This window comes from Piliocolobus tephrosceles, chromosome 1, assembly GCF_002776525.5.
Source record: "Piliocolobus tephrosceles isolate RC106 chromosome 1, ASM277652v3, whole genome shotgun sequence".
NCBI lineage: Eukaryota > Metazoa > Chordata > Mammalia > Primates > Cercopithecidae > Piliocolobus > Piliocolobus tephrosceles.
The window spans coordinates 46958660-46985694 of NC_045434.1; the positions used below are offsets into that span (position 1 = coordinate 46958660).

General features: G+C 32.1%; 1 protein-coding gene across 2 annotated transcripts in view; it reads right to left on the reverse strand.

Annotated features, from left to right (window-relative positions):
* Positions 1-27035, reverse strand: part of BRINP3 (BMP/retinoic acid inducible neural specific 3) — a 393483-nt gene that overhangs the window by 184661 nt on the left and 181787 nt on the right. The window contains exon 3 of one of the 2 annotated variants that reach the window (XM_023203373.3): positions 9554-9744. The exons of the other annotated variant lie outside the window; for it this stretch is intronic. Within the exon in view, the coding sequence (XP_023059141.1) occupies positions 9554-9744 (191 nt within the window). The remainder of the gene's footprint in view (positions 1-9553; positions 9745-27035) is intronic. 2 annotated transcript variants of the gene reach the window in all.

Consider the following 27035-nt stretch of genomic DNA (forward strand, 5'->3'; position numbering starts at 1 on the left):
TTAAAGATGAACATAGAAAAATGGTGGTCTATATCATCATCACAAATAAGAGGGGTTTCATTTTCTATCCACAGGAGATTTAAAAACAATGATTTTTCAGCATCCACATTTACTTGTAAGTTACAGATTAATATGACTTCTTTCTTCTGTCATGAAGAATATGTATTCCAGACAAGAAAAATCAAATGATAATGCATTGGTATTATCATAACACATTTTTATTACTAATTCTATTGTTTATGTTTTAATTGGCTTGGTTTCAATTAAATAATTCTAAAGGGATTATAACGTAATGAGGGCAAATGAAACATAAGGTTTAGAGTCACGTATGTAAGGGCAAATCCTAGTAATAGCACATCATCTCTCTACTTGACTATGGGGCTTTGGTACAGTTGCATATTTACTTAGCATTCCCGTCTCTAAAACAAAGAAAATATACTTCTCTCAATCTTCTGTGGAGACTAAATAATACAATCCCTCTACAGTACCTGGCAGAGCACATATTGTGAGTGCAGTAAATGTTCTATTTCTCTCTTTTCCTTTTTCTTAAGATCCAACAGTTGATGAAGTAGTTTTAAATTTTCATAAGCTAGGATTTCGTAGATTTTTAATTGCATCAGGGTAATCTGGACTTAGTCATAATTGTTTCTATTGGTTCTTATAATCAAAATATATAGGATTACTAATAATAGTAGTGGGTTATCATTTCTAATAGCCTGATAAAGAGAATCCATTCATAAATTGCTCATGGTTCTTCTCTAGAGTATAATTTTAATCCATGTATGCAAAAGCTTTCCTTGCAGGTATGCATGTGAAGCAACTTAAATCAGTAGTTTAAATCACCATAATAATTCTTTTAATGAATACCCTGTTTACAGAGCACACAACTATTTGATGTAAACCTGTTACCTCGTGCTAAATTGCAACTTTTATAAATCATGGATTGTAAATATTTAAGAAATTTTGAGAAGGCCACTCTATTTACACGGAGAATAGGCCTATTTCCTTCCCATAAGAGATCTGTTTTTTTTTTTTAAGTTATACATAACTATCATATTTTGTAATTATCTTCTTCACAGTCATTTGAGATTTTTACAAACTGAGAAAATGCCTTCTCAACTTTTACTGTAACTTTTCCACAAGTATTAAATAATAACAGTTCATTAGAACCTACGTAAATGACAATGTTCAGATTTGAAAACTGAAATAGTGTTATTCAATCAACTAAAAAATTGTGTTCAAAAGTCATTTTTATTCATTTTATTAAACCAGCTGTAGCTCATAAGCATGACATGGGTTCCAAAGGACATCCACACATTTTGTAAAAACTAAATGTGATTTTGAAAACGATTCAACATTCTGAGTCTGTTAGGCAGCAAAAGGATTAATGACTGTGGATATAAAAAGATGTGATTGTTCCACGCAGAAATCATGCAGCTGTGTCTCACATAACTAAAATTTTGTGGTGGTTTATGGTCATTAAAAGCACATATTGAAGGATGCTTTAATAGAAAATGAAGAAACAGGGGACAATAAAACAAACAAACAAAAATCACCATTTTAATGTTATACCATATTTGGGTCATAGAATTTGACATTTTTTGTAAGAGGTAGCCCTTAAAATTATGTATTTTTCCACTCTGATCTTCAAATCATCTATGTTGAGTCAATGAGAAATAGAAATTAAAGAACCTTCATACTATTTACTTCTCACTTGGATTTTCTCAATTGGCATTCTCATATGTATAGTATTGAGGGTAGAAACGTACTAAAAATAATAGATAAAACAAGGATAAAAAGAATCCTACAGGTAAATCAGTAATGATAATGTGGTAGATTGTTTTATTCTTTGCAATTATTTACAACACCGTCATAAATGCAAACGTGCATACATAGATTCATGATCCATTGTAGACAACAACTATGAGTAGTTCATGATGTGTTCCCTTTACTCTGATTTAGAAGGAGAATGCTTTGATCAGTGAAATACAAGTGAGCCAGATGTTGACATAATGAATGTTTGGAGAGACATCACAAAGTTACACCTGTTCTCTTGCTTTTTACCCCTGCCAGGGGGATGGTATGTTGCAAAAGAGGCCTTCTTGATTCCCAAGACACGCAGATCAGAATCACAGGGTACCCACAGAAACCAACATATAATGAAAATGTGGGTATTTTTTCACTACGGTGAAGACGACTCTTATGAGTTGGATGTATTCTATTTTATTTGCAATTGCTACTGCGCTTGAGTTAGCCCGTTTTCCTACAATGTTTACATTCTACCCAGAAAAAAAAAAAAAAATTATGTGCATTTATGGCAGATGTCTTCCTGATTATTCAACTTCCTTACATTTGAATATCTTATTGTGAATGCCTGCTCTGCCTTGGAGTGATTTATAGTTATTAAAAAATGCTATTTGATTGAAAATCATTCTTACAGAAATAAACATTGAAAACATTGTTTTAATGTAATTGTTTGTATGTTTTACTTTTGATATAGTCTTTTGCCTCAAAAAGGTTGTCCATTCTTTGGCAATGATAAGCCACATTGCTACTTGTGCTAAGCCTTACAATATTTTTGTTATTTTTGCCCTTTTGAAATTATATTGGGTTTGCAGTTACATGTTGCTCTCAGAGCTGATAATCATCCTTCCTAAGCTCCACATGTTAAAGGTACATAGCCTGGTGAGATCTACTAAGCTACTAATACAGTATTGTGGGGGAAAAAGGGATTTTAAAAACAAATATACATCAGAAAAAAAAAAATCTTAGAGAAATAAGTGTTTGGCAAGAAGCAGAGCCAAATATATCAGGATAGTTCAGAAATAGACACGTTGGCTTAACACCAATTGGCATCTGCAAGATATTGTGGGAAGGAAAGAGCTAACCTTATCTCACGTTGACAAAGAAATATAATATGTTTTGCAAAGCATCCCAAAGGAAAGTAACTGACCTTATGATTATTAACAGTTACCCCCAAGAATAGACTATAAATTTTCTAAGAAAATTTGAAGGTACAATGATATTGTCTATACTAGTACAATAACATGAAAATAAAGGAAGTGGAAATGAATAGCTCTGAGGTTAGGTGGCAATGAATAAACCCTGAGTGAAAAACAATTAAATTACTTCTAATTTTGGAGCTATTTACAATGAAATAACGAGTATTTTAAAAAACATTTTTGGTATGTATAGTTACAAACTCTTGCTATTTTTTAAAAGATTATTTCTCAAAACAGTTGATGATACTTCAGATTTATATAGATACTTTAAACAGTGTTGTTCAAACTTAATGTGCATATAAATCACCTGGAGATCCTGTTAAAATGTAGATTCTGATTCATTAATCTGTGATGGAATCTGAGATTCTGCATTTCAAACAAGCATTAAAGTGATGCTGATGCTTTTGGTTCATGAACCACACTCAAGTAATGAGGTTCTAAACCATAATAACACTTATTACCAAGTTAAATGGCTGTCTTTATCAGTGACCTGAGTGTTCATTTAAGAAGATCTTGGGTGTTTTGCACTGTCATAAGTAACTCAGTATATATTCGTCAAAAAAGTAGACAGGTAATTTATCTACCTTATCAATGTACCATATGAAAGAACCAGTAGAAAATAATAAAATGTCCAATATTCTACAACTTAACATTTATCTTTTACCTTGATTGCCAGGAACGCCTTTACTAAGATCAACTGACATAGAAATCTTAATTACATTTTGCTCTTGTTTATTCTTATTATTTACATAAGTGATTTTTTAATCGCTTCTGTAGATAACTGTCTTGTAAACAACTAAGAAATGATTAATAATATTGCTTTAACTTCAGATACTTTATTTTATTTACCAGTGAAACAGGAAAGAGAGAGTGAGGGAGAGAGAATGAGAGAGAGAAACCAACATAATCTTAAGAAATATTAGTAATCCTGAGATTAATTTTAATAAATATCAGTATAGCAGTCCCTTTCCCCCTTCAATGACATTTATTTTGATTATTTCCTATGATAGGAATCTTCAAAAATATTAATTTTTCTTTCTTTTAAAACAGAATGTATATTCTGAGAGAAAGTAATTCTTTGCATCTCAAGTGATTATTAATATTTCTTTAAGAAATAAATTATTTATGTGTGTGTGTATATAGTGGATTACCTTTATTACGTTATAAACTAAAGTGAAATAAATTTTGCTTCCTAAGAGACCAAGTGAAAATGAGAACAACAGCAGTTAATCAATTTTGAAAGAAGGTGGCATAAGAAAAAGAATTAAAGTGTCTGTGAATACTTTATACAGAACATAATTCACACAATGAAAAGTGAGAACTGACTATTTCTGAAATTAAATGAGCATATTCCGAGTTCTTATTCTTATGGGAATGCAAACAACCGGAAAAAAAATCTAATTGATATTTTATCCATATCGTATCTTACTAAATTCAAACTTATACTTTCTTTAAACCACACACACACACACACACACACACACACACACACACACACAATGTTTTGTTAAATTTTTTAGATAAGTGAACTACATTGGAGGCATAGTTTATTATACACACACACACACGTATGTATACTACATATACGACATATATATATATATATATATATACTACATGAGAATTGAGGTAGTATACATTATTTTAAATCACTATTGTACAAAGTTAATACTATTTTTGCACATCGATCATGAATTTTTTATTCCAACAATGAAGAGGATATTTCTTGTATTGAAACAAAATTGAATATCTAAAAAATGTTCACGTTTAGTCAAATAGAAATGAAAAACTTAGTCATATAGTATAGTAAGAAACACTTTCAGAAAAAAAAATTAAAAGGACTTGCAAATGAAAAAAGTATATTGTAACTATTTCTAATAATTTAATTATAGCTTTTTAAATTGTACATTAAATAACAGTGTTCAAACCGAACTTGCTTTTATCATGCCTAGAATAAAAAGTATTCTTCACAGTTTTTCTAAATTAACAAATCTTATTATATTGTCTATTTGATCCTGAAATAAATTTTGGTATATATATATACACACACACATATTCAGAAAAGAATTTTTTTTTTCCTGTTTTCCTCTACATGAGGAATTTTTTGTTTTTACAAACAATCTGCACTGTTACCATGTGTTTGCTGTCCCACAGAGCTGCAGTGAGTTAACAGAAAGGTATAGTGTAGGAAAGAGGCTGCCCATGAAAACCCCACCTCCTACTCTTCCTCCTTTTGTGGATATGCTTGTCAGGAGACTACGCACTTTGCTCTGCTCCTCACTGCCTTAAAGTTGGGAGAGGCAAGAGTACTAGCAGAGGAACCCACAGGTTTCCTGGCTACTATGACTGGGTGGATAAGTCTATATAATTTGGGAGATGAGGATAAGAGCACACTTAAAATTTCTATAAATATTTTGTTATAATATTTAATAAATTTTAATGAATATTTTGGTCTCTATGTTCCTTAGTCCTTTGTCTTTTAAAATTGATCCAGAACACAGTTTTGTTGCTTTATAGTAGACTCTCTTTCTCCCCGTAATTAAAGCCCACCAATTTTAAAGTTATTATTTTTTGTCATATTCACTCATATTTTGTATTTTATATTCAGTACACAGATACACTTTAATTTTAGTATTTGTCATATATTGAATTATAATAAAATATATTACAAAAATGGTCATTAAATACATTCCACAGCTAGAATCAATATCTCTCAGAAGTGCAATTTTTTCAAGATTGATTCTTTAAATTGAGTAGCTTATTTTAGATATTCAAACAGTGATGGAGTTTAGATATCATTATCCAAAATAGAAGCAAGCTGAATTACTATATTGATAAACAGTCTGGTAGCTCTAAAATGAAATAAATGGGGAAAATAATATATACTGAAGAATGTTTTTTATAACTTATTTTTCTCTATAGATAGAATGATAATTCAATCACTGGCTTTATCTGTCATAAAATATCCCATTAAAGGCTTCAAGTATGGTCCCCAAAGTTTTATGTCTACATCAATAATATATTAAATAACTCTTGGGGGAAAAAGCCATTTTTCATTTATTTCCTTTTTATGACTGTAAAACTAATAGTGAGTATTTTATAGTGAACTTATTTTGAAAAACATTGAAATTTTGTTGAAGATTTCGGTACTTAGGAAGCATCTAGTTATAACACGACTGGCTTTTTTGTTATTCTTTATGTTCTGATGAGTTCGTGTCCTTTGTAGGGACATGGATGTGACTGGCTTTTTGTTTAAAAGGTTTGCTTATATACATTACACACTAGTGTTATAGTTTTTGCTTTGTCTTAATTAATTAAGAGAAAGAAGTGGGGGAATTAGTTCAAATTAACTGCCACAAACTTCTATTTCTTTTAAAAAATGGATAAATACAATTTCAAATACATGTTCAATCAGGTAAAACGAGTGAAGGTTAAATGATAAACTCACAGTCACTAAAAAGATTTTTGTGTAAGTACAACAGCAATAATTTTAAAATTTCCAGAAATCATTCCTGGTATACATTTTAATTGCAGATAGTTTATATCTTTAAGCTATTTAAATTATTGCATGCATATTTACTGAATTATTATCTTTAACAAACAAAAATTCCCACAGGAAAATAAAGTAACATTTTGAGAAGAAAAATAATTCCAGTACAAAAAAGTATGAAAACTCAATCCAAGGAATATTGAGAGAATAAAATGTGAGTAAGGGTGCTAATTCCATCTCCTTTCCCCTTTAAGGCAATACTTGAACAAAACTTTTAAGACACTGAAGTAAAATCATTTAGAGAGAGCACATTGCCATCACTGGAAGATCGACTTCAAGTGATTAATGTCATAAAGTTTGAAAAATGGTTTATACAACAAAATAACATACAAAATAAAAATGAATCTTAAAGCAAAAATGTGGCATCCATAGTACCAACATAGTAAAACATAGTTAAATTTTGAAACTAAGAAACACGAATGCATATGGGAACCGTTGGTGGTTTTTGATCTCTTCTGTCTTTGTCTTTTCTTTCCTTTCTTATCTGGAAAAATATATTTTATCTTCTGAAATACTTACAAGTGCTTTGAATCACTTATATAATAATAATGAAGTATGTGTTTCAAAATCACTGAACTTTTTTAGAGGAGGAGTTATAGAAATAACTTACATTTTACCTTTCAGATTTTATACAATTAATAATAATTGACATAACTGAGCCAAATAGACACAGCTTTCACAGACTCAATCTTCACAATTATTGAAATATTTTATATGTTTTGGCTGTCTACACTAATATAATGAAAACAACTTCAATTAATCACATATTTAAATTATACCACACACTGTGCTAAGCACATTTTTTAACATTTATACTAACCTTCCCATGTCCCATCACATAGGTGTTATTCTCCCCTTTTCTATTAAAAAAAATTAAAATTCAGAGGAATTACTTAATATATTTTAAAGTCTCACAGTTGACTAAAAAGCAGGGAGGGAGAATCAGGATTCAACAAGAATGTGGCTAATCTCTTTCTCTTCTTATTTTATCACTATCCTTTTGTGGAAGAAGGTAATGGAGAGATAGTGTGTATTTACAGTCAGACTTTTATTTATTCCTTAGTCACCTATATTTTTCACCTTTAATGTCTTTAGATTCCATGCCAGAGTTATTTTCCACAATGTGGAAATATTGTGGAACATCCACTCATTTTTCAACCTGTTCATGCCTACCTTATCTACTCTTACTTGGGTACTGATTCTCATCGGTTCTGAATCTTTGTTTGTGAATTTGACCCAGTTGGCTCTCTGGATTTGCTTTCATTCAGAATCATTCCTGAATTATAACTCAATTATTCTCTGTTTATATTATAAATGTTTACATATATCTAGTGATTTGGATGACCTCAGTCTCCAAAGAAAGTGTAGTTTTACTTATTTATTCATTTAACAAATAGTTAATGAGAACCTAGTGTAAATGAAGTGCAATCAGAGCCATGGGGATGAAGTGGTGAACAATACAGCTAGGGCCCTTATTTTTAAGAAAATATGCAAGAACTACAGATAATAAACCAATAGCCAAATAATTAAAATAATTTCACATAATAATAAATGCAGTGAGAAATGCGAATTTGATCATGAAATAGTAGAGAACAATGGGGTTCACTGGGCACTACTGATGAAAGCAGTCAGGAAAAAGCCTCATTGGAAAAATAACATTTAGGTAGAAAAATGTGAACATCATGGTGACTGTGACTGAAAAACAGAGCATGAGGAAGAGGTGAGAAGAGGCCTGAGTTTAAAGGTAGCATCCATCAGATCACTGATGTAAGGTCTTATAAATCATAGGGAGATGCTTAGATTTGATTTTAAGTGGCCAGTTCTAGGTTTCAATTGAAACAGTGAATATGAACTGACTCAAGTTTTTGAAAGAGCTGTGTGGAAAACGGACCATTGGAGTATTGCAGGAAAAAAGAAAAAGTGATGATGTCTTGGTCTAGAGATGCTGGAGAGGAGGTGAGGAAAGAGTTTGATGCTGGAGATGGGGTATATACCGGTGTAAAAAATTGACATGACTTGCTGAAAGACTGGGCTGGCAGGTTAAGGAAAAACATCCTCTAAGGCTAAAAAATGAACAAATTGCCCTTTGTGGCACCATACCATTGTTGTGAATCAGCCTGGCTATCTTTGGTAAATTCATTAAGAAATTGACAAGAAAGCAAGGATTCACTGTTTTTGTGGCTTTCCTATTGAATTTTGTAGACTATTCTTCATTATAAGAAAAAGTAACATCTATCTCTAAATGAAATTGTGGGACACTATTTGAAATCAAACATAAAATTAAAAATATATGTAAATCTGGGATATTTTTTAATTTTAGGAAAATGTCATATCTTGCTTATTACACATTATCTCCTAAAATGTCATTTAAGTATATTCAAAATGCTGAATCATACATCACTATGAAAAATCCATATTTGTATGGCTAAATTGTATTTAACCATATCACACAATAGCTTCCTTAATTTTTACAAATGTATACATTGATCGAGAAAGTGACATTTATTCATTTCTACTTTCTTATGCGTCGTAATTATTTGTTTATCACTTTTTCTGTACCAGCTACAATCTGTATCAACTACAATCAGAAACACTAAAATGGCGCTAAAAATTTAATTGTAGTTATTTAACACGTACTCCAAGAAACCTTTCCTTCTCTCTATAAATAGAATTGATGACCCCACCTGTGACTGCTTATTATTCATGTATTTCAAATAAAAGTTTCCATATGACCTTAAGAGTGCAATAATTATGTCAAATATGTGTATGTTATTAGATTGTAAATAGCTTTCGTGCAGAAACTAAGTAATATTCATCTGCTTCACAATTGTGAACACTGTGTGGGACATTTAATAATCACTCAAAATGTGTTGGGTAAATGAATGAATGAGTTCTATAACTATTCATACTTTAGCTATCTGGATTAATTAACACTTTTCTGTGATTTATACAGTTTTATGCACAAGCACACACAGGCACAAATATGTTCAAAGAGCCGTACCTCCCAGAGTAGCAGATAGCAAGAAATGTGTCCCATATTTCTTGATAAGGTTTTCTGTGATTTGCTGAAGGGTAGGTCGACGTCCCAAAAGTCTTATGTTGCGGAAGAATTCAGGGGCAAGAGGCAGAGGAGAGCCAAGGAAATTTCTTCTCTCAACTGCAAGGTTATTTACTTTCCAGCGGCCAAACTCCCTGAAAAGCAAATTTATTTTTATTCATAAATGCGTAATCTATCTGAATGTTTTCATTTGAGAAGTTCACTTGATAGTTTAGCTGGGGTCAGTACATTACAATTACTCTTGCTTGTAATACTATGTTGTGTGCTATGAGTAGGAAAAGCAATATTTATAATTTATTTAACTGGAGTGAATACTCTAAAACCAAGTCATGTAAAGAAAAAGCAAGCCACTTAAAGTGAAGAGCTTCCACCTAGATTTTTTTCCCCAAGAAAATATGTATTCATAAAAATGACTTTATTATGCCTAGAATATGAATATAGAGTTACTAAACAATAACAAAATAACTAAGGTAATTTTTTTTCATTTTCTAAGGTATATTGAAAAAAAAAAGAATGATTTATATTTATCACCCTAATGATTTCCTTTCTCTATTCACTTTAGAGTGAGAACGTAAAAATCCTCAGGGGTATTAAGGAGCGACAGAACTTTAAAAACATCATCAAAAGATAAACCAGTTTTCCTCTTTTTTTTTATTTTAAATAATTATGGTTTACAACATATTTGGAAACCCAAATTCAGCTATTGCAGTTTCTCAAGATGCAAAGTGGTTTTATAGATAAATTTGGCCAAGTTAGAAAAAATGAAAGATATGGTTATACAAGATTTATACATTTTTTAAAAGAATTTATATATTTACACTGAGATAAAATCAGCCTGATAATAAATTAGAAAAGAATTACAGTAAACTGGGTCTGATTTTTTTTGTGAGAATTGGTCCGATAAAATTCTCAAATGTCACCCACAGAGAAGAACACTTTACTAGGCTTAATACTTCAAGTGTGTTAATTCATATTTATAAAATAATCAAATGAAATGTTGATTAAACACTTTATACACATGTGCCATATTTATTTATATTTTCTCCAAAAAAAAAAAAAAATGCTTGCAATGTGCCAGGCTCAGTACATGATAAGAAATTCATCTACTGATGAGACCCATACTGTCCATCTGAAAGTAGCCTTCTCCTTTTGGAGAAATGTTTAGGAATAAATTTTAAAAGACAGAAAATTAATTTTTAAAAGTTTTAAATTCTGATATTTACTGAGAGGTACACATACAGACCACTCTGATGAGAAATATGACTATATGAAGTGTGGTCATATTTACATTACCTGGCCAGAGAAGGTAACTCTGCAGAGACAACAATTAGGCAATATGTGAAATAACAATAATAAATTGCTTGGTGCAAGGAGGCAGGAAAAGGATTGATGAAGAACAATGAGGAACAGTGTACATACTTCCAGGACAAAGGGGCATGACCCTGACAGTTTCTAACTATGGATATTTAGTACTTGTGGCACACATTTTACAGTCAAACAACCCATTTTTGTTACTAATTATATGATCAGAATCACTTTTGAATCTAGGGAAGACTTTGGCCTGAACATAAATTAGAAGTTCTTTCATCTTTGAGAAATTCTTGCTGTTTCCTGTAAGAATCCACTCATCTAAACAGTTTTAATTAGCGTTTTTCTACCACGGGTTCTCAAACTTCAGTACCTATCAGAATCACCTGGAAACTTCACGACAGATTCTGATTCATTAGGTATTCGATAGGAGTTGGAATCTGCATTTTAAACAGACATGCTAGTGCTGCTCTTCTGGTGACCATACTTTGAATAAAACCACTGATATATACAATTTGGTATATTGCCTTTCAGATCTCATCAAAATGCCATCTTTTCAGTAAATATAGGGCTTTCATAGAATTTATTATAATGTTCCCTCAACATTGAGTAAGAATGTCTTTGTTATCTTTATAAGTTGATATAAATAAATTTTTATGTTATTCACTTCTATAATAAAGTTACTTAAATCTGAAAGTGTAGGTACATAATAGTAAATGTATAATATATAAAATGCATATTAAATATATGATATATAAATAAAAATTTAAACATTGAAAAAGATCATTTGAAACAAAATATTTAAGTCCTAAAATTTGATGATATACCTCAAGATATATAGTAATACAAAACTTCTAAGAAGATATTTTTATACCATGATCAAAATAATATTTGCTCATTAATTCAAAAATTTATAGGCTTACTCTCATTTAATGTTTTAGCTATTGTAAAATGCTTGTAATTTAATCAATAGAGAATAACACAACTTTACCTTAAAGCTATGACATACATTTTTCAGTGGTGTAATTAGTGCTAAATTTGTTAACTGAAATATATTCAAAGATTAAGATACAATCTAAGTGAAATAAGTAGACTAAAAAATCCAAGATGATTGATTCAATGGTAATATTTTATATCCTGTACAAATGTTTTCTAAAATGCTGAAAGATTTTCGATACATGCTTTCCTAAAGATTTTCTAAAATGCTGAAAAAGTAAATACATGCTAGAAAAGTGCAATTCTATTTTTAATAATTAGTAAATATACAAATATAAATCCATGAACTATTCTGAACTGATGTATTTATGACTTTCTTCATTTTGTTTCTCTCAAATAAGAACAACTAACACAAATTACTTATTTTATGAAATCAGTTTATAAGACTATAATACTGTAGAATCAGCTATTCGAAGAAAATATTGTCTACCATTGATTATCAACTAATATTGTCCATGTTTCTGGCAATACAGATGAACATAAGAAAATCATGACCTTGGGGCTCAAAGATTATACAAAGATAAAATATGAATGAATAAATTGCAATTCAAAGGCTTTAGAGTGTTTTCTGTGAAAAATACAATTGTATAGTAGCTTAGTTAGCCCAACTCCTCTACCCATTTATCACTGTTCTTTGATATGAATGGACCTAATCCAACTCACTTTGGATATGTTTTCTCTGAAGACCCTAAGAAGGCTTCCTGAACAACTTTCCAAAGAGCCTTCTTCAGCTATCAGGTGCTTTTTACTCACTCAGTATGTTAAATTTGTAGTCTCACTTCGCCTCCTAATATTTCAAATGATAAAACATTTTGCCACCCCATCTATTAATCTACTATATCGGTCATGCAAAAAACATAAAGGAAGAACAAACTCTGGGGACATCGCCAAACTAAAACTAATTTAATAACTAAGTAATTATAGTTACTGTTAATAACTAAAGAAAATTATTTTCTTAATTTCAAGAAACTTCATCTTCTAGTATTCTCCCCATATTTTCATATAAAGCATAATGCAAAACACCACACCATTGTGTATATGCAACAAGGTTAGTTTGTGTAGAAAACATAAATTTCAAATTGAAATCTAAGAGAGCTCTGATTTCCACTCCACATTTGGTTTGTATTGTCGTGATACATGATCACTGTTACAATCTTTATAAAGTGTTGCTGGAAACTGAGATAAAATAGCAAAATAATCCTAAGAAGTGGTGATATGAGCACTTTAAGTAAAGACAGTCATCTCTGGACAGCCACACTGTAACTAGTAAACATTCGATATGAATCAAAATTCCCAGTGTCACTTTTTCCCGAACACAAGATAAGACATTTACTGATGACATTTTAAGTCACTGTGGCCATGTGGCTTACTTTGGTGAAGATTTGTGAGCATGTATATATAACCTGGTCCATAAGCCTGGGAAGTTGATTAGCAACTATAATCAGAATAGCTATGGTCCACATATATCCCTAAACCTTAACAGGATGAACAAGTGAATGAACTGAAAATAAATTTTGTCATGTAAAGTCATCAAGATTATGGGAGGCTGAGGTGGGAGAATCACTTGAACCCAGGAGGCAGAGATGGCAGTGAACCGAGATCATGCCAATGCACTCCAGTAAAGATTATAGGATGATTTGATTTGCTTATTTTCTAGTAATATAATCTAGTTTATCATTATTGATGTAAAGTTTTTGACTCTGGAAAATATTAGGAAGGTAATAAGGACCTAATGTCTATATATAAATTGGAACCTAAGGGGTGCGGATTTTTTTTTTTTTCCTTGTTTCCTGAAGATAAGGTTCACCTCAGTTACAACTGGATCATGCATTCATTAAATGCTGGAAAAACAAAGCAATGGAGTGCTGAATTAAAAACATGCTGTTGGGTGTAATTATCATAATGAGAACATTTTACCTAAAGGCATCTCAGGATTTCATCCAGATGCTTTATGTTTATATTAAATAAGAACATTGTTGTATCTAACTAAGTGTTGTATTCAACTTGGAACCTTCACAGAACGTAACTATCTTCCCATCATAACGTTTGAAAGTCTTTCAATTAAATAGGCACAATCATTAGAGTTTAATGTAACTCGGTCCCTTTCAAGGCACCACTGTTTTATAGAACACACATATGGGCTATAACCAGTTTAACCAGAACATTACTTTGAAAATATTTTTGGGGAGCATACTCTAAGGAGCCTCTATTGGTTTATTAGAGTTGTATGTTTGCCTGCTAAAAATTCTGATGTGCAATTATCTATTATGTATTTCCACACAATATTTATTTTTCTACAATGTTTATTATAATTGTATCCCTACTCAGCTTATTAAAAAGGCTGGAAAATAAGAATGACATCATGAAATTTCAGTTAAACGCCTGTCACATAATTGTCACGTTGCCGTTAACCTTTCTTATTAGCATTCAAATATATACAAATACATAAGTATACTCAGTATATTTAAAATATATTGACTGTCATGATTTCTTTAAAGGTGCACACATATATTTGGTTTCCCCAAAACACAGAATTTACCACTGTTCATATTAGAAATTTTGTATTAAATACCAATGAATAAGAAACCCAAAATATATTGACAAAAGCAGATGATGCAGTAACTGAAAAGATTTACCTTCAACTGCTAATTTCCACTAAACGAAGTTGTCTAACGTCCTAAGTGCTATTATTACATTACTTCTCACATTACTGTCTTTGTTGGCTAGTAATTTTATTAATAACCATTAAAATTTTCAGACACAACAGAATCTTAAAATAAATATATTACCTAAGCATTAATGTCTACTGGGAACAAATTCAAAACAAAAATCATAAATTATCAAACTTTAATAACAATAATATTCTAATTACATCTGTAAAATCATACGGATCTTAAGAAATGGCACTAATACCAATATTGGCTTCCCATAATTTTATTGGGTAACTGTGATATATAAAATTGATTTTTAAAAGCATTTTTACCAGCTGGGCACAGTGGCTCATGCTTGTAATCCAAGCACTTTGGGAGGCTGAGGCAGTGCATCACTTGTGGTCAGGAGTTTGAGATCAGCCTGGCCAACATGCTGAAACCCTGTCTCTACTTAAAGAAAAAAAAGAAAAAAAAAAAAAAATATATATATATATATATATATATAGCCAACTGTGGTGGTGTGTGCCTGTAATCCCAGCTACTCAGGAGGCTGAGGCAAGAAGATCGCTTGACCCGGGGGGTGGAGGTTGCAATGAGTCAAAATTGTGCCACTATACCCCAGTCTGGGAAGCAGATCGAGACTCCATCTCAAAAAACAAAAACAAAAACATTCTTACCATATAGCTTCAACATCTCACAAATGACACTGTTTTCCATTAGGCTGGTAAAAGGAAAATGTTTCAAATAGCCTGGATGCCTGTAGCACTGAAGCTAGTGTTTATAAAACAGCTAAATGCTCAGTAACTAGCTAGATAAAAAATCCACTCTCCATTTAGCCCCTTGATACATCAAACTTTTAAAAATAAATTTAATAGTATTAGAGTTTAATTTTTTTTTTAAGCTGGGGAAAAAATTTTAGATGATGCTGGAAATTTAGCAGAATGAATCTATGCAAATAAAATACTGGGGATAAGAGTCCAATCATAAATATAACTTATGTAAAGTATTTACATGTAGGATTTCTGAGAAGCACTGATTAATGACTGTTGTATTTTGAAAAAGCTGCCAAACTCAAAGTAGACTACAGAAGACAATTAGCATGACTGCAATAAAAACAACTGCCATGTCAGTAGAACAATAAGAATTAATAGTAGCTGTAACCTCATGACTATCATTGAAATAAAAAAGATGAAGATGGGGCTACTGAGAAAGTGTTAAAGGATTTTCCAGTTTATGGCTGATTATGCACACTTCAAATTCTTAAAATATGTTATAATTTTAGTACTCTGAAATTACTGAAAATAATTTAATTTTGTGTTACATAGTTTCAAATCACTTTCTTTTTTTTTTATGCATATAATAAACATTTATTTTTTTTTCTTTTTTTTTTTTTCTTTTTTTTATTTTTTATTTTTTTATTTTTTATTATACTTTAAGTTCTAGGGTACATGTGCATAACGTGCAGGTTACATATGTATACATGTGCCATGTTGGTGTGCTGCACCCATCAACTCGTCAGCACCCATCAATTCATCATTTATATCAGGTATAACTCCCCAATGCAATCCCTCCCCCCTCCCCCCTCCCCATGATAGGCCCCAGTGTGTGATGTTCCCCTTCCTGAGTCCAAGTGAGCTCATTGTTCAGTTCCCACCTATGAGTGAGAACATGCGGTGTTTGGTTTTCTCTTCTTGTGATAATTTGCTAAGAATGATGGTTTCCAGCTGCATCCATGTCTCTACAAAGGACGCAAACTCATCCTTTTTTATGGCTGCATAGTATTCCATGGTGTATATGTGCCACATTTTCTTAATCCAGTCTGTCACTGATGGACATTTGGGTTGATTCCAAGTCTTTGCTATTGTGAATAGTGCCGCAATAAACATACGTGTGCATGTGTCTTTGTAGTAGCATAATTTATAATCCTTTGGGTATATACCCAGTAGTGGGATGGCTGGGTCATATGGTACATCTAGTTCTAGGTCCTTGAGGAATCGCCATACTGTTTTCCATAATGGTTGAACTAGTTTACAATCCCACCAACAGTGTAAAAGTGTTCCTATTTCTCCACATCCCCTCCAACACCTGTTGTTTCCTGATTTTTTAATGATTGCCATTCTAACTGGTGTGAGATGGTATCTCATTGTGGTTTTGATTTGCATTTCTCTGATGGCCAGTGATGATGAGCATTTTTTCATGTGTCTGTTGGCTGTATGAATGTCTTCTTTTGAGAAATGTCTGTTCATATCCTTTCCCCACTTTTGGATGGGGTTGTTTGTTTTTTTCTTGTATATTTGTTTGAGTTCTTTGTAGATTCTGGAAATGAGCCCTTTGTCAGATGAGTAGATTGCAAAAATTTTCTCCCATTCTGTAGGTTGCCTGTTCACTCTGATGGTAGTTTCTTTTGCTGTGCAGAAGCTCTTTAGTTTAATGAGATCCCATTTGTCAATTTTGGCTTTTGCTGCCGTTGCTTTTGGTGTTTTAGACATGAAGTCCTTGCCCGTGCCTATGTCCTGAATGGTACTACCTAGATTTTCTTCTAGGGTTTTTATGGTATTAGGTCTAACATTTAAGTCTCTAATCCATCCTGAATTAATCTTTGTATAAGGAGTAAGGAAAGGATCCAGTTTCAGCTTTCTACTTATGGCTAGCCAATTTTCCCAGCACCATTTATTAAATAGGGAATCCTTTCCCCATTTCTTGTTTTTCTCAGGTTTGTCAAATATCAGATGGTTGTAGATGTGTGGCATCAAATCACTTTCATAGCTTAATAGGGTTTTATGAAACTTTAAGAGAAACACAACATAGACACAAGTATATATGATAATATAGAAATTGATTATGCTTGTTTAAATTAAATCACATTTTGAACACTTCTTAGCAAAAGTTTTGTGTAAAAATATACAAACATGCTGTTAATGATCTTCTCATTTGAATAAAGAAAAATATGTAAGAATTTTGCTTACATTTTGCTTTCTAAAGTTTGATAGTATAGTTTAATTTCTATTACAAATATTATATCAAGTTATCAAAATTATTGCTTAATTACATTCATATAATAATACAGATTAGGTAGCTATTGATCAGTGTAGACAAGCCAAGAGGCACAGACATATCTGAGATAAAATAAAAGAAAATATTTAGTCTGGTTTTTTCTGATAAAAAGAAAAACACTGAATAATTTTATTTTAGCATTTATAGTTACAGAAGTCATTCATTATCTTCATTAATAGATGAAAAAATTGCATTCATAAATAAATTTTATTATTTTAGCTAGGGAATTTCGCCTGCAGTGAGCTGAGATCCGGCCACTGCACTCCAGCCTGGGCGACAGAGCGAGACTCCGTCTCAAAAAAAAAAAAAAAAAAAAAAAAAAAAAAATTTTTAAAAGGAAATGAAATTAGGAGTGAAACTGCTGAAGTTTCAAATCCTATCCTCACCAATTCAATTCACAAAATGTAAAGCTTTCTGAATTTTTGCATGTTCATAACCTCAGTGGTTGTAAACACACCTCATCTATGATCATAGGTATAATAAAACTGATACTGGAGACATTTTGAGGTAAAATGTATAAAACTTAACTACAGTAGTACAGAAAACATGGATTACTTCTTAGTAATTTTTGGTACATGTAAATTTGTGAAGTGGGTTTTTCATGCCAGGATGTTAATTTTTAAAAAATATATAAATATTACTGATTAAGATAATGCAATTTTATAGAATTAATAAGTAAACATTTACAAAAGAATTTATAAATAAAATCACTCAAAGACTATGCACATCACCATTGTTCCAGGTAAAGACTAGTAAGTTAAATGCTCATAAAGATAGCTAAATGGGAAATAGGTATCTGTTAATGAAAAAATAATGTTTGCTGACAATTTCTTCAATCATATAAGCAGTATTTCCTCTGAGATTTCTTTATAATGATACCACATCTACCTTAAACATTGGGTCAAAGATTTTTAAATCATGGATTATGTGAAGGTAACTAACCAATTATATATCTGAGATTACAATAAATTACAACTTCAGGTATTGCTTCATTTCAAGTTACATGAAGTAAGAAGTCAAAATGAAGAATTGTTTTTAAAGAACAACTGCATTTTTAGTGACAATAAATATAAATTGCCCATCTTTTAATAAATTTTTTCATAATAAAGATGAGTTTTGAATAATAACCCAATTCAGTAGAATGTATATTTTTCCTGAAATATGTCTTAAAATGTCTTAAAGAGAATTCCTTTTAAAATATTATATTTTCCCACATAGTTGAGGCAAATGAAAATGTGTTGCTGCAGGTCATAGGCTTTAATATACAAATGATTTATTTCAACATGCTCTTAATTTTATGTCTTTCATATATACATCGAATAGGGAGACTGAATATGGTACTTTATGACAAAATAAGTTTTCAGAAAAAGTATAAACTTAAGTTTACAAGGTGTAAATTTTTTATTCCCCAAATTATAACCTTTCGGTTTGAATCAGGCTTGATGGTTAGAATACAATTTTACATACAAATACTTTATAAAATATCATCTGGCAATTTCATCTTCCTCTGGATATCACTGTCTTGTATGGATTACAAATTGAGACTTGTTATCTAGCAAGCACTTGGTCTTACCATCTCCTTTTGGGGATTTATATAATATAAACTTCTTAAATATTACCTGCTTTATATGAACTTCAAAGACAATAATAATATGTGGGAACTGCCGTCTTTTCTGCTTTACCATACCTGTCTCCAATTAATTCAGGTCCTCCTGTTATATGGCACAATTTTCTTTTCCTTCTGTGAACTTAGTTGTGTCACTCTTTGATTCATGTTTCACGTAGATGTAAATTATTTCTTCTTATAACCATTGTATTTTTAAGACTCAAATGAATGACCCATAGTAGTCACTCATTAAATACACTCGGAATCACGAAATGAGTAAATATTCTCATGTGAGCTAAAATGAAATAGCCACCTAAGTATGAAAAAGAATGAGGTTTCCTACTTGTTAGTATACACCCTGACTAAAGTTCACAGAAAATCAAGCTCAGTAGAGGAATATATTTCTCAATTATCATCTTTGAGGGTTCATGTGACTAGGACAAATTAAAAGTTAACTATTTGCTCTAAACTGAGAAGCACTAATCATATGTAAAAACCTACATCCACTGATATCTAAAATATATGATATCTAAAATATATGTTGGGAAGTTCAGAAATATGCTACCATTTCCTGCTAGGGCAGTAAAATATATAGTTGTGGAACTCCAAGCATCTTACAGCTAATACACTTTGAGAAGAGCAATCCAGATATTTCAAATATAAGAAGATTTTTAATTTATCTTATCTGTGCCAGCCATAAGGCAGTGGAAGCACACTGATATAGACAAGTTCAGTTTTCATCTTTTATGGGAAAAATAAATATATTTGACTAGTTTTCTCCTATAAACTTTAAAATGTAATTTTTCACTGATTAGCAGTCAATAAGTTTATACGTTTGACAGGCAAAAAAACAACTTTCATACTAGTGATCATTAAACATCTTCTGGCAGATAACTTTTACCTAATCATTGAAATTGAAATGATAGTTTAATTAGACTTGTTTCTAAGTGATCAACCTATGAATTTTAAACTATTGCACTGTGCTCTTTTTATCCCCTTTTGATAAATGAGAGAAGATTGTTAGAAATAAATTCTCCGAGGCTGTATACCTAGCAAGAATTTAAATCCAGGGAGTCAGACCTCAAACCTAATGACATTAACTCCTTTACAGATTGATAGCAACTTTGATTGAAAGGTGGTTATTACTGGTAATGTATATCTGTGAGAGTGTGTGTGTGTGTGTGTGTGTGTGTGTGTGTGTGTGTGTGTGTTTGTGTGGGAAGCATGGAGGGTGTACGGGAGAGACAGGGAAAGATATAGAGCATAGAGAGGGAGAGGAAAGAGAAGAAACAGATGAGGTTGAGAGAAGTTTATTCATTAAATGGGGAGGAATGTGAGAAATAGTAATATATATCAAACAGAAGCAAAAAGCCAAGCATAGATTAATCATTTATTGTCCTGACTAGCCACTCAGGAAACAGAGAATGTAAACCTCTACATGGTAGAAGGACTTAAATGGCCTTTGAGACCATTTCACATTTCTTGAAAGAGGAATTGTAGGAAGTGAATGATTAAAGAAGTTTATAATCAGTTACTTTAATAGGTGATGTAGTATAAACTCTGAGCTCAGGGTGCAGAGAATACAAGCACAGGCAACAAATGCATAAATAGATGTACTGGATTACAACAAAGTTAAAAGCTTCCAAACAACAAAGGAAACAACAGAATGAAAAGACAATATACAGAATGGGAGAAAATAAGGGGTTAATATCCAAAATATATAAGATACTAAAATAAATCAATAATAAAAAATAAAACAAATAAAAATACCCTGATTTGAAAATGAATGAAGGACCTGAATAGATATTTCTCAAAAAAAGATCTAGAAATGGCCACCATTTTAATAAAAAGTATTCAAAATCACTAATCATCAGGGAAATGCAAATTGAAACCGCAATGAGGTATCACTTCACTCCTGCTAGAATAGTTATAATTAAAAAAACAAAAGTTAACAAATTTTGGCAAGGATGTGGAAAAAAGATAACCCTTGAACACACTTGGTGAGAATGTAAATGAAAACAGCCATTGTGGAGAACAGTTTGGATATTTCTCAAAAAATAAAAATAGAACTACCATATGATTTGGTAATCCCACTACTGGATATATATACGTATTTATATGTTGAAGAGATACCTGCACTTCCATGTTTATTGCAGCATAATTCACAATAGCCAAAGCATAGAATCAACCTGTGTCCATTAGCAAAAGAATAGATTTTAAAAGGTAGTATGTGTACACAATAGAGTACTTATCAGCCATAATAAAGAATGAAATAATGTCATTTGTGGCAACATGGATGAACCTAGAGGACATTATGTTAAATGAAATAAGCCAAGTACAGAAGGAAAAATTCGCTTGACCTCCCTCATATGTGAAATCTGAAAAAGTTGATCCCATAAAAGGAGAGAGTAGACTGGTAGCTACCAGAGGATGGGGATATGGAGTCGTGGGAGATTTTGGAAAATGCTGGCCAAATGATACAAAATGACAGAAGGAATAAGTTCAAGAGGTCCATTGTAGAGCATGGCAATTATAGTTAGTGGCCATATATTGTATTCTTCAAAAGGAAGTGATCAACAAACCTAAAATACTGATGAACCTGAAATACTTATTATGGAGAGTCACTCTATATGACAAGAAAAAATATAAAATAAAAAAAATGACAGCTGAGCACAGTGGCTCATGCCTGTAATCCTGAAACTTTGGAAGGCTGAAGCTGGAGGATTGCTTGGGCCCAGGAGTTCAAGAGAAGCATGGGCAACATAGCTTGTCTCTCTACAAAAAAATTTAAAAAAAATAGCTTGCTCTGGTAGCATTTGCCTGTAGTCCTATCTACTCAAGAGGTTGAGAAGCAGAGGCAGAATCACTTGAGCCCAGGAGGTCTAGTCTACCTTGATCTCTGATTGCACCACTGCACTTCAGCCTGGGTGACAGAGCAAGATCTTGTCTCTAAATAAATAAATAAATAGAAATGTAAAGTATATTTTTGATGGGCGAATTTTTAGTACCTCTTTAATCTTTGTACTCACTATTGGTTTATTCAGGTTTTCATTTAATTTGTGATTCAATACAGGTAAGTTGTATTTTTCCAAGAATGTATCTATTTTTTCTAGGTTTTCCAATTTGTTAGCATATAGGAATTCATAATAGTCTCTAACAATCTTTTATATTTTTGTGTTATTCATCGTAATGTCTCATTTTTATCTTTGATTTTACTTATATGTGTCTTCTTGTTCTTATACTACATAAATGATTGTTTATTTTGTTCATCTTTAAAAAAATTACATTTGATTTGTTTATCTTTTGTAATATTTTAATCTCACTTTCATTTATTTCTGCTCTAATCTTTACTATTTCTTGTCTTTTATTGATTTTGGGATTGATTTGTGTTTGCTTCTCTACATTTCTCTACATTTCTTGGGGTTCATCATTAAGTTTTTATGTGAAGTCTTTTTGTTGTTGTTGTCTTAGGCATTTATTGTAATATCCTTCTTATTCCTGCTTTATCTATGTTCCATACATTTTGTTATGTTTTGATTTCCTTTTTATGCATTTTAAGACATTTTAAATTTTTCTTTTTTAATTTATTTATTGATACATAAGTCATTCAGTAGCATGTTGTTTTATTCCCAGGTATTTGTACAGTTTCCATCATTCCTCTTGTTAACTGACTTCTAGTTTTAGTCCATTATGGTCAGAAAAGATACTTGATGTGATTTCAACTTTTTTGAATCTCTTGAAATTGTTTTGTGTCCTTATATATCATCTATCCTGAAGATATTCCGTGTGTTGATGAGAAGACTGTTTATTCTGCAGCAGTTGAATGAAATGTTCTGGAAACATCAGCTTTATCCATTTGGTCTAGAGCATCGTTTAACGTTGATGTTTCTTTGTTGGTTTTCTGCCTGAATAATGTAAACATTGCTGAAAATGGGGTTTTGAAGTCCCCTACTATTATTGCATTGAAGTGTATCTTTCCCTTGAGATCTATTAATGTTTGCTTTACATATTTGGGTGTTGTGGTCTTAGTACACATACATTTACTATTGTTATATCCTGTTACTGAACTGATGCTTTTATCATTATACAGTGACATTCTTTCTCTGTTTTTATAGTTTTTGATTTAATGTCTATTATATATAATGTAAGCATAGCTACTCCTGCCCTTTTTTGGTTTTCATTTTCATTTCATGGAATACATATTTCCACCTCTTCAATTTCAATCCATGTGTGTTTTTATAGGTAAAGTGGATTGTTTGTAGGCAGCACACAGTCAGGTTTAGGTTTTTGTTCTTTTTTAATTCATTCAGCCACTAAATTTTAGTTGGACAATTTAGTCCATTTATATTCAGTATTGTTATTGGTAGGTAAGGACTTGATACTGCCATTTTGTTACTAAATGTTTTGTAACTCCTCTCTTCCTTTCTTCACTTCTTACTGTTGCCTTTCCGGTTATTTTCTCTGGTGGTATTATTAATTCCTTAAGTTTTACTTTTAGAGTATCTATTATAGGTTTTAGCTTTGTGGTTGTCATTAATTTTACAAAAAACATCTTATAGCTATCACAAGTACCTGAAAATAACTTTTTTTTTTTTTTTTTGAGACAGAGTATCAGTCTGTTGCCCAGACTAGAGTGCAGTTGCACAATCATGGCTCACTGCAGACTCAATTTCCGACATCTCAAGTGTTACCATGCCTGACTAATTTTTATAGAGATAGGGTCTACTTTGTTGCTCATGCAACAAAAGAGTTAGTGAACTCTGGGGCTCAAGTGATCCTCCTGTCTTGGCCTCTCAAAGAGCTGGAATTATAAACATGAGCCACTTCACCCGGCCCACAAAACAGCTATTTTCAGTTCCTGGATGAGAAGTTAAACCTTACCTCTCCAGGTATAGTGACTGGCACTTCATTTAATCAATTTTGTTAGGTTATATTTCCTTGAATATTTTGGATGCCTGAAGGTATGCATCAATACCTAGGCATTGAAAAATTAGGTATTTATTTCAGTCTTGCCTTGTTTGTACCTGTACTTCTTCGGAGAGTCTTCCAGTAGTTTAAAGGGGATTGCCTGCTGAGCTCCGTAAGCCTGTGGTCGCTCTTGGCATTTTAGCACTAAAGGGTGCCCTGAGCATAGGTTTGCTGTAAGTCTTGCAAACTGCTAGCTCACCAACACTCCAACCTGAACTTGGAAAAGACCAGCCAGTAGAGAAGAGGGCCAGAATTTGGGTTTATTCTGCCAGGATGGTGGATTGTCTTCTGGCCCAGGATGGATTTAGAAGTGTCAAGCAGCTCACTTGGTTCTGTCCTTTGTTGTTTTATGTGGCAGAGTTGGTACTTGGCTCTTAGGCAAAGTCCCCCATACTGTTTCCTCTTCTTTCCCCAACACAGGGATTCTTTCTCCACACTGCACTGCCTGAGGTTGGGGAAGGAGTGACGTGGGCAGTCTAATGGCTGCCACAACTTACATGATGTTGGGTTTCTCCCTAAGCCATCACCCTCTCAGACTTGTGCAGTACTGGGACTTGCCCATGGTCACTACAGGCCTGCCTGCTACTGAAATTTACTGGGGGCCCGAGTCCACTGTAGTCAGCTAGTGGTGAAGCAGGGTGGGACTCAGGTTTCTGCTACTTGGGTGACAGATTCCTCTCTAGTGCAGAGACGTCTAAATGCTCCTTCTGTGGGCACCAGTCTAGAATCAAGGACTATGAAGGCCCTGCCCTGCGTTGCATTCCACTGTGGCAGGGCCAGCACTAAGTTTCAATGCAAATTCCCACACTCCCTTTCCTTTCCCTCCCCAAGCAGCCAGTTCCTCTTTCCACAGGGCTCTGCCTGGTAGCAGGAAGGGGTGGTTTAGACAATGTGGTACTGTCCTTTGTACAGTCTTCAATTCCTCTCTTTTGGTTATGATACCAAAATCAGGCACTGTGATTAATTTTGCTCTTTTGAATGTGCTTTTTAATGTGCATAGTTATTCAGTGTAATATTCCTGCAAGGCAACAATCTTTGGGAAGTTCTAATTGGCCATCATGATCTGGCTCCTCATTTGTCTTCTTTTTTTTTTTTTTTTTTTTTTGGGGTATCTGAACTTTTGGTGTTATATTTAAAAAATTATAGCCAAAACCAATTTTAAGGTTCTTTTCCCCTATACTTTATTCTTGAAGTTTTACAGTTTCATGTTATATTTAAATTTTTAATATTACGAGGATGTACCCACAAAAACTAAAAATTAAAAAAAATCATGGGATGTAACGATGACTTGATATATACTTGGATAATAAATATGATCCATAACATTAACAGAATGAAGGACAAAATCACTATGATTATATCAATAGATACAGAAAAAGGGTTTGACAAAAATTCAACATTCTTTTATGATAAAATCTCTCAACATATTAGGTATAGAAAAAAATGCACCTCAATATAATATGGACTATATATGACAGTCCTACAGCTAACATACTCAATGGTGACAAATGACAAGCTTTTCCTTTTTAAGATCAGGAAAAACACAAGGCTGCCTACACTCACCACTATTCAGCATAGTACTGGAAATTCTAGCCAGAGCATTTAGGCAAGAAAAATAAATCAAATACATCCAAACTTGAAAGGAACCTAAATTGTCTCTTATTGCAAAGAAAACCCTAAAGACGCCACTAAACCAAAAAATAAAGTCAGAGAAGGTGTAGGATACAAACTCACCATATAAAAATCAGTAACATTCCTATACACTAAGAAAGGACTATCCACAAAAGAATTTTAGAAAACAACCCCATTTACGAGAGCATAAATAAGAATAAAAAGGCTTAGGAGCAAATTTACCCAAACAAGCGAAAATTTTATACATTGTAAATCAGAAGGCACGGATGAAATAAACTGAAGAACACATAAATAAATGAAAAAGAATTAATATTGTTGAAATGCCCATGCTACCCAAAATAATCCACAGATAATGCAATTCCTGTAAAAATTCCAATAGCATTTTTCACATAAGTAGAAAAGAGAATCCTAAAATTTATATAAAATCAAAAAGGATTTCAAATAGATGAAATAATACTATAAAAAAAAAAAAACCAGCAAAGCTGGAGACATTACACTTCCTGATTTCAAACTATATTACAAAGTTACAGTAATAAAAATAATATGGTATTTGCATAACAAGACACAGAATAGAGACGCCAGAAATAAACCTATCCATATATGGTCATCTAATTTTTGACAATGGTGCCAAGAACACACAATTGGAAAATAAACAGTGTTGAGAAAACTGGATATCCATAAGTGGAGGAATAAAATTGGACCTTTGTCTCATATAATATACAAAAATAACTCAAAATAGATTAAAAACTTAAATGTACGAGCTGAAATCATAAAACTCCTAGAAGAAAACTGGGGAGAGGAAAGCTCTTTGTTTACAACTTTAATGGGAACACACTATTTTTCACCACTAAGTGTAATGTCAGCCGTTGAATTTCACAGATGCAATTTATGAAGTTGAGGAATTTTTCCTTGATTCCTATTTTTCTCAGATTTTTTCTCATAAATAAACACTGAATTTCACCAAATGCTTTTTTTTTTCTGGAACAAATGGTATGATCATTTTATTTTTTCTTCTTTACCCTGTTCATATTATGGATTATACTAATTTTAAAATATTGAACCAAACTCACAATGCTAGAAGAAACTCCACTTGGTCATGATGTGTAATTCCTTTTATATATAGCTGAATTCTGTTTTCTCTTTGTGTGTGTGTGTGTGTGTGTACATGTGTGTGCATGCATGCTTTTTCTTCTGGTTTGGAATCAGGGTA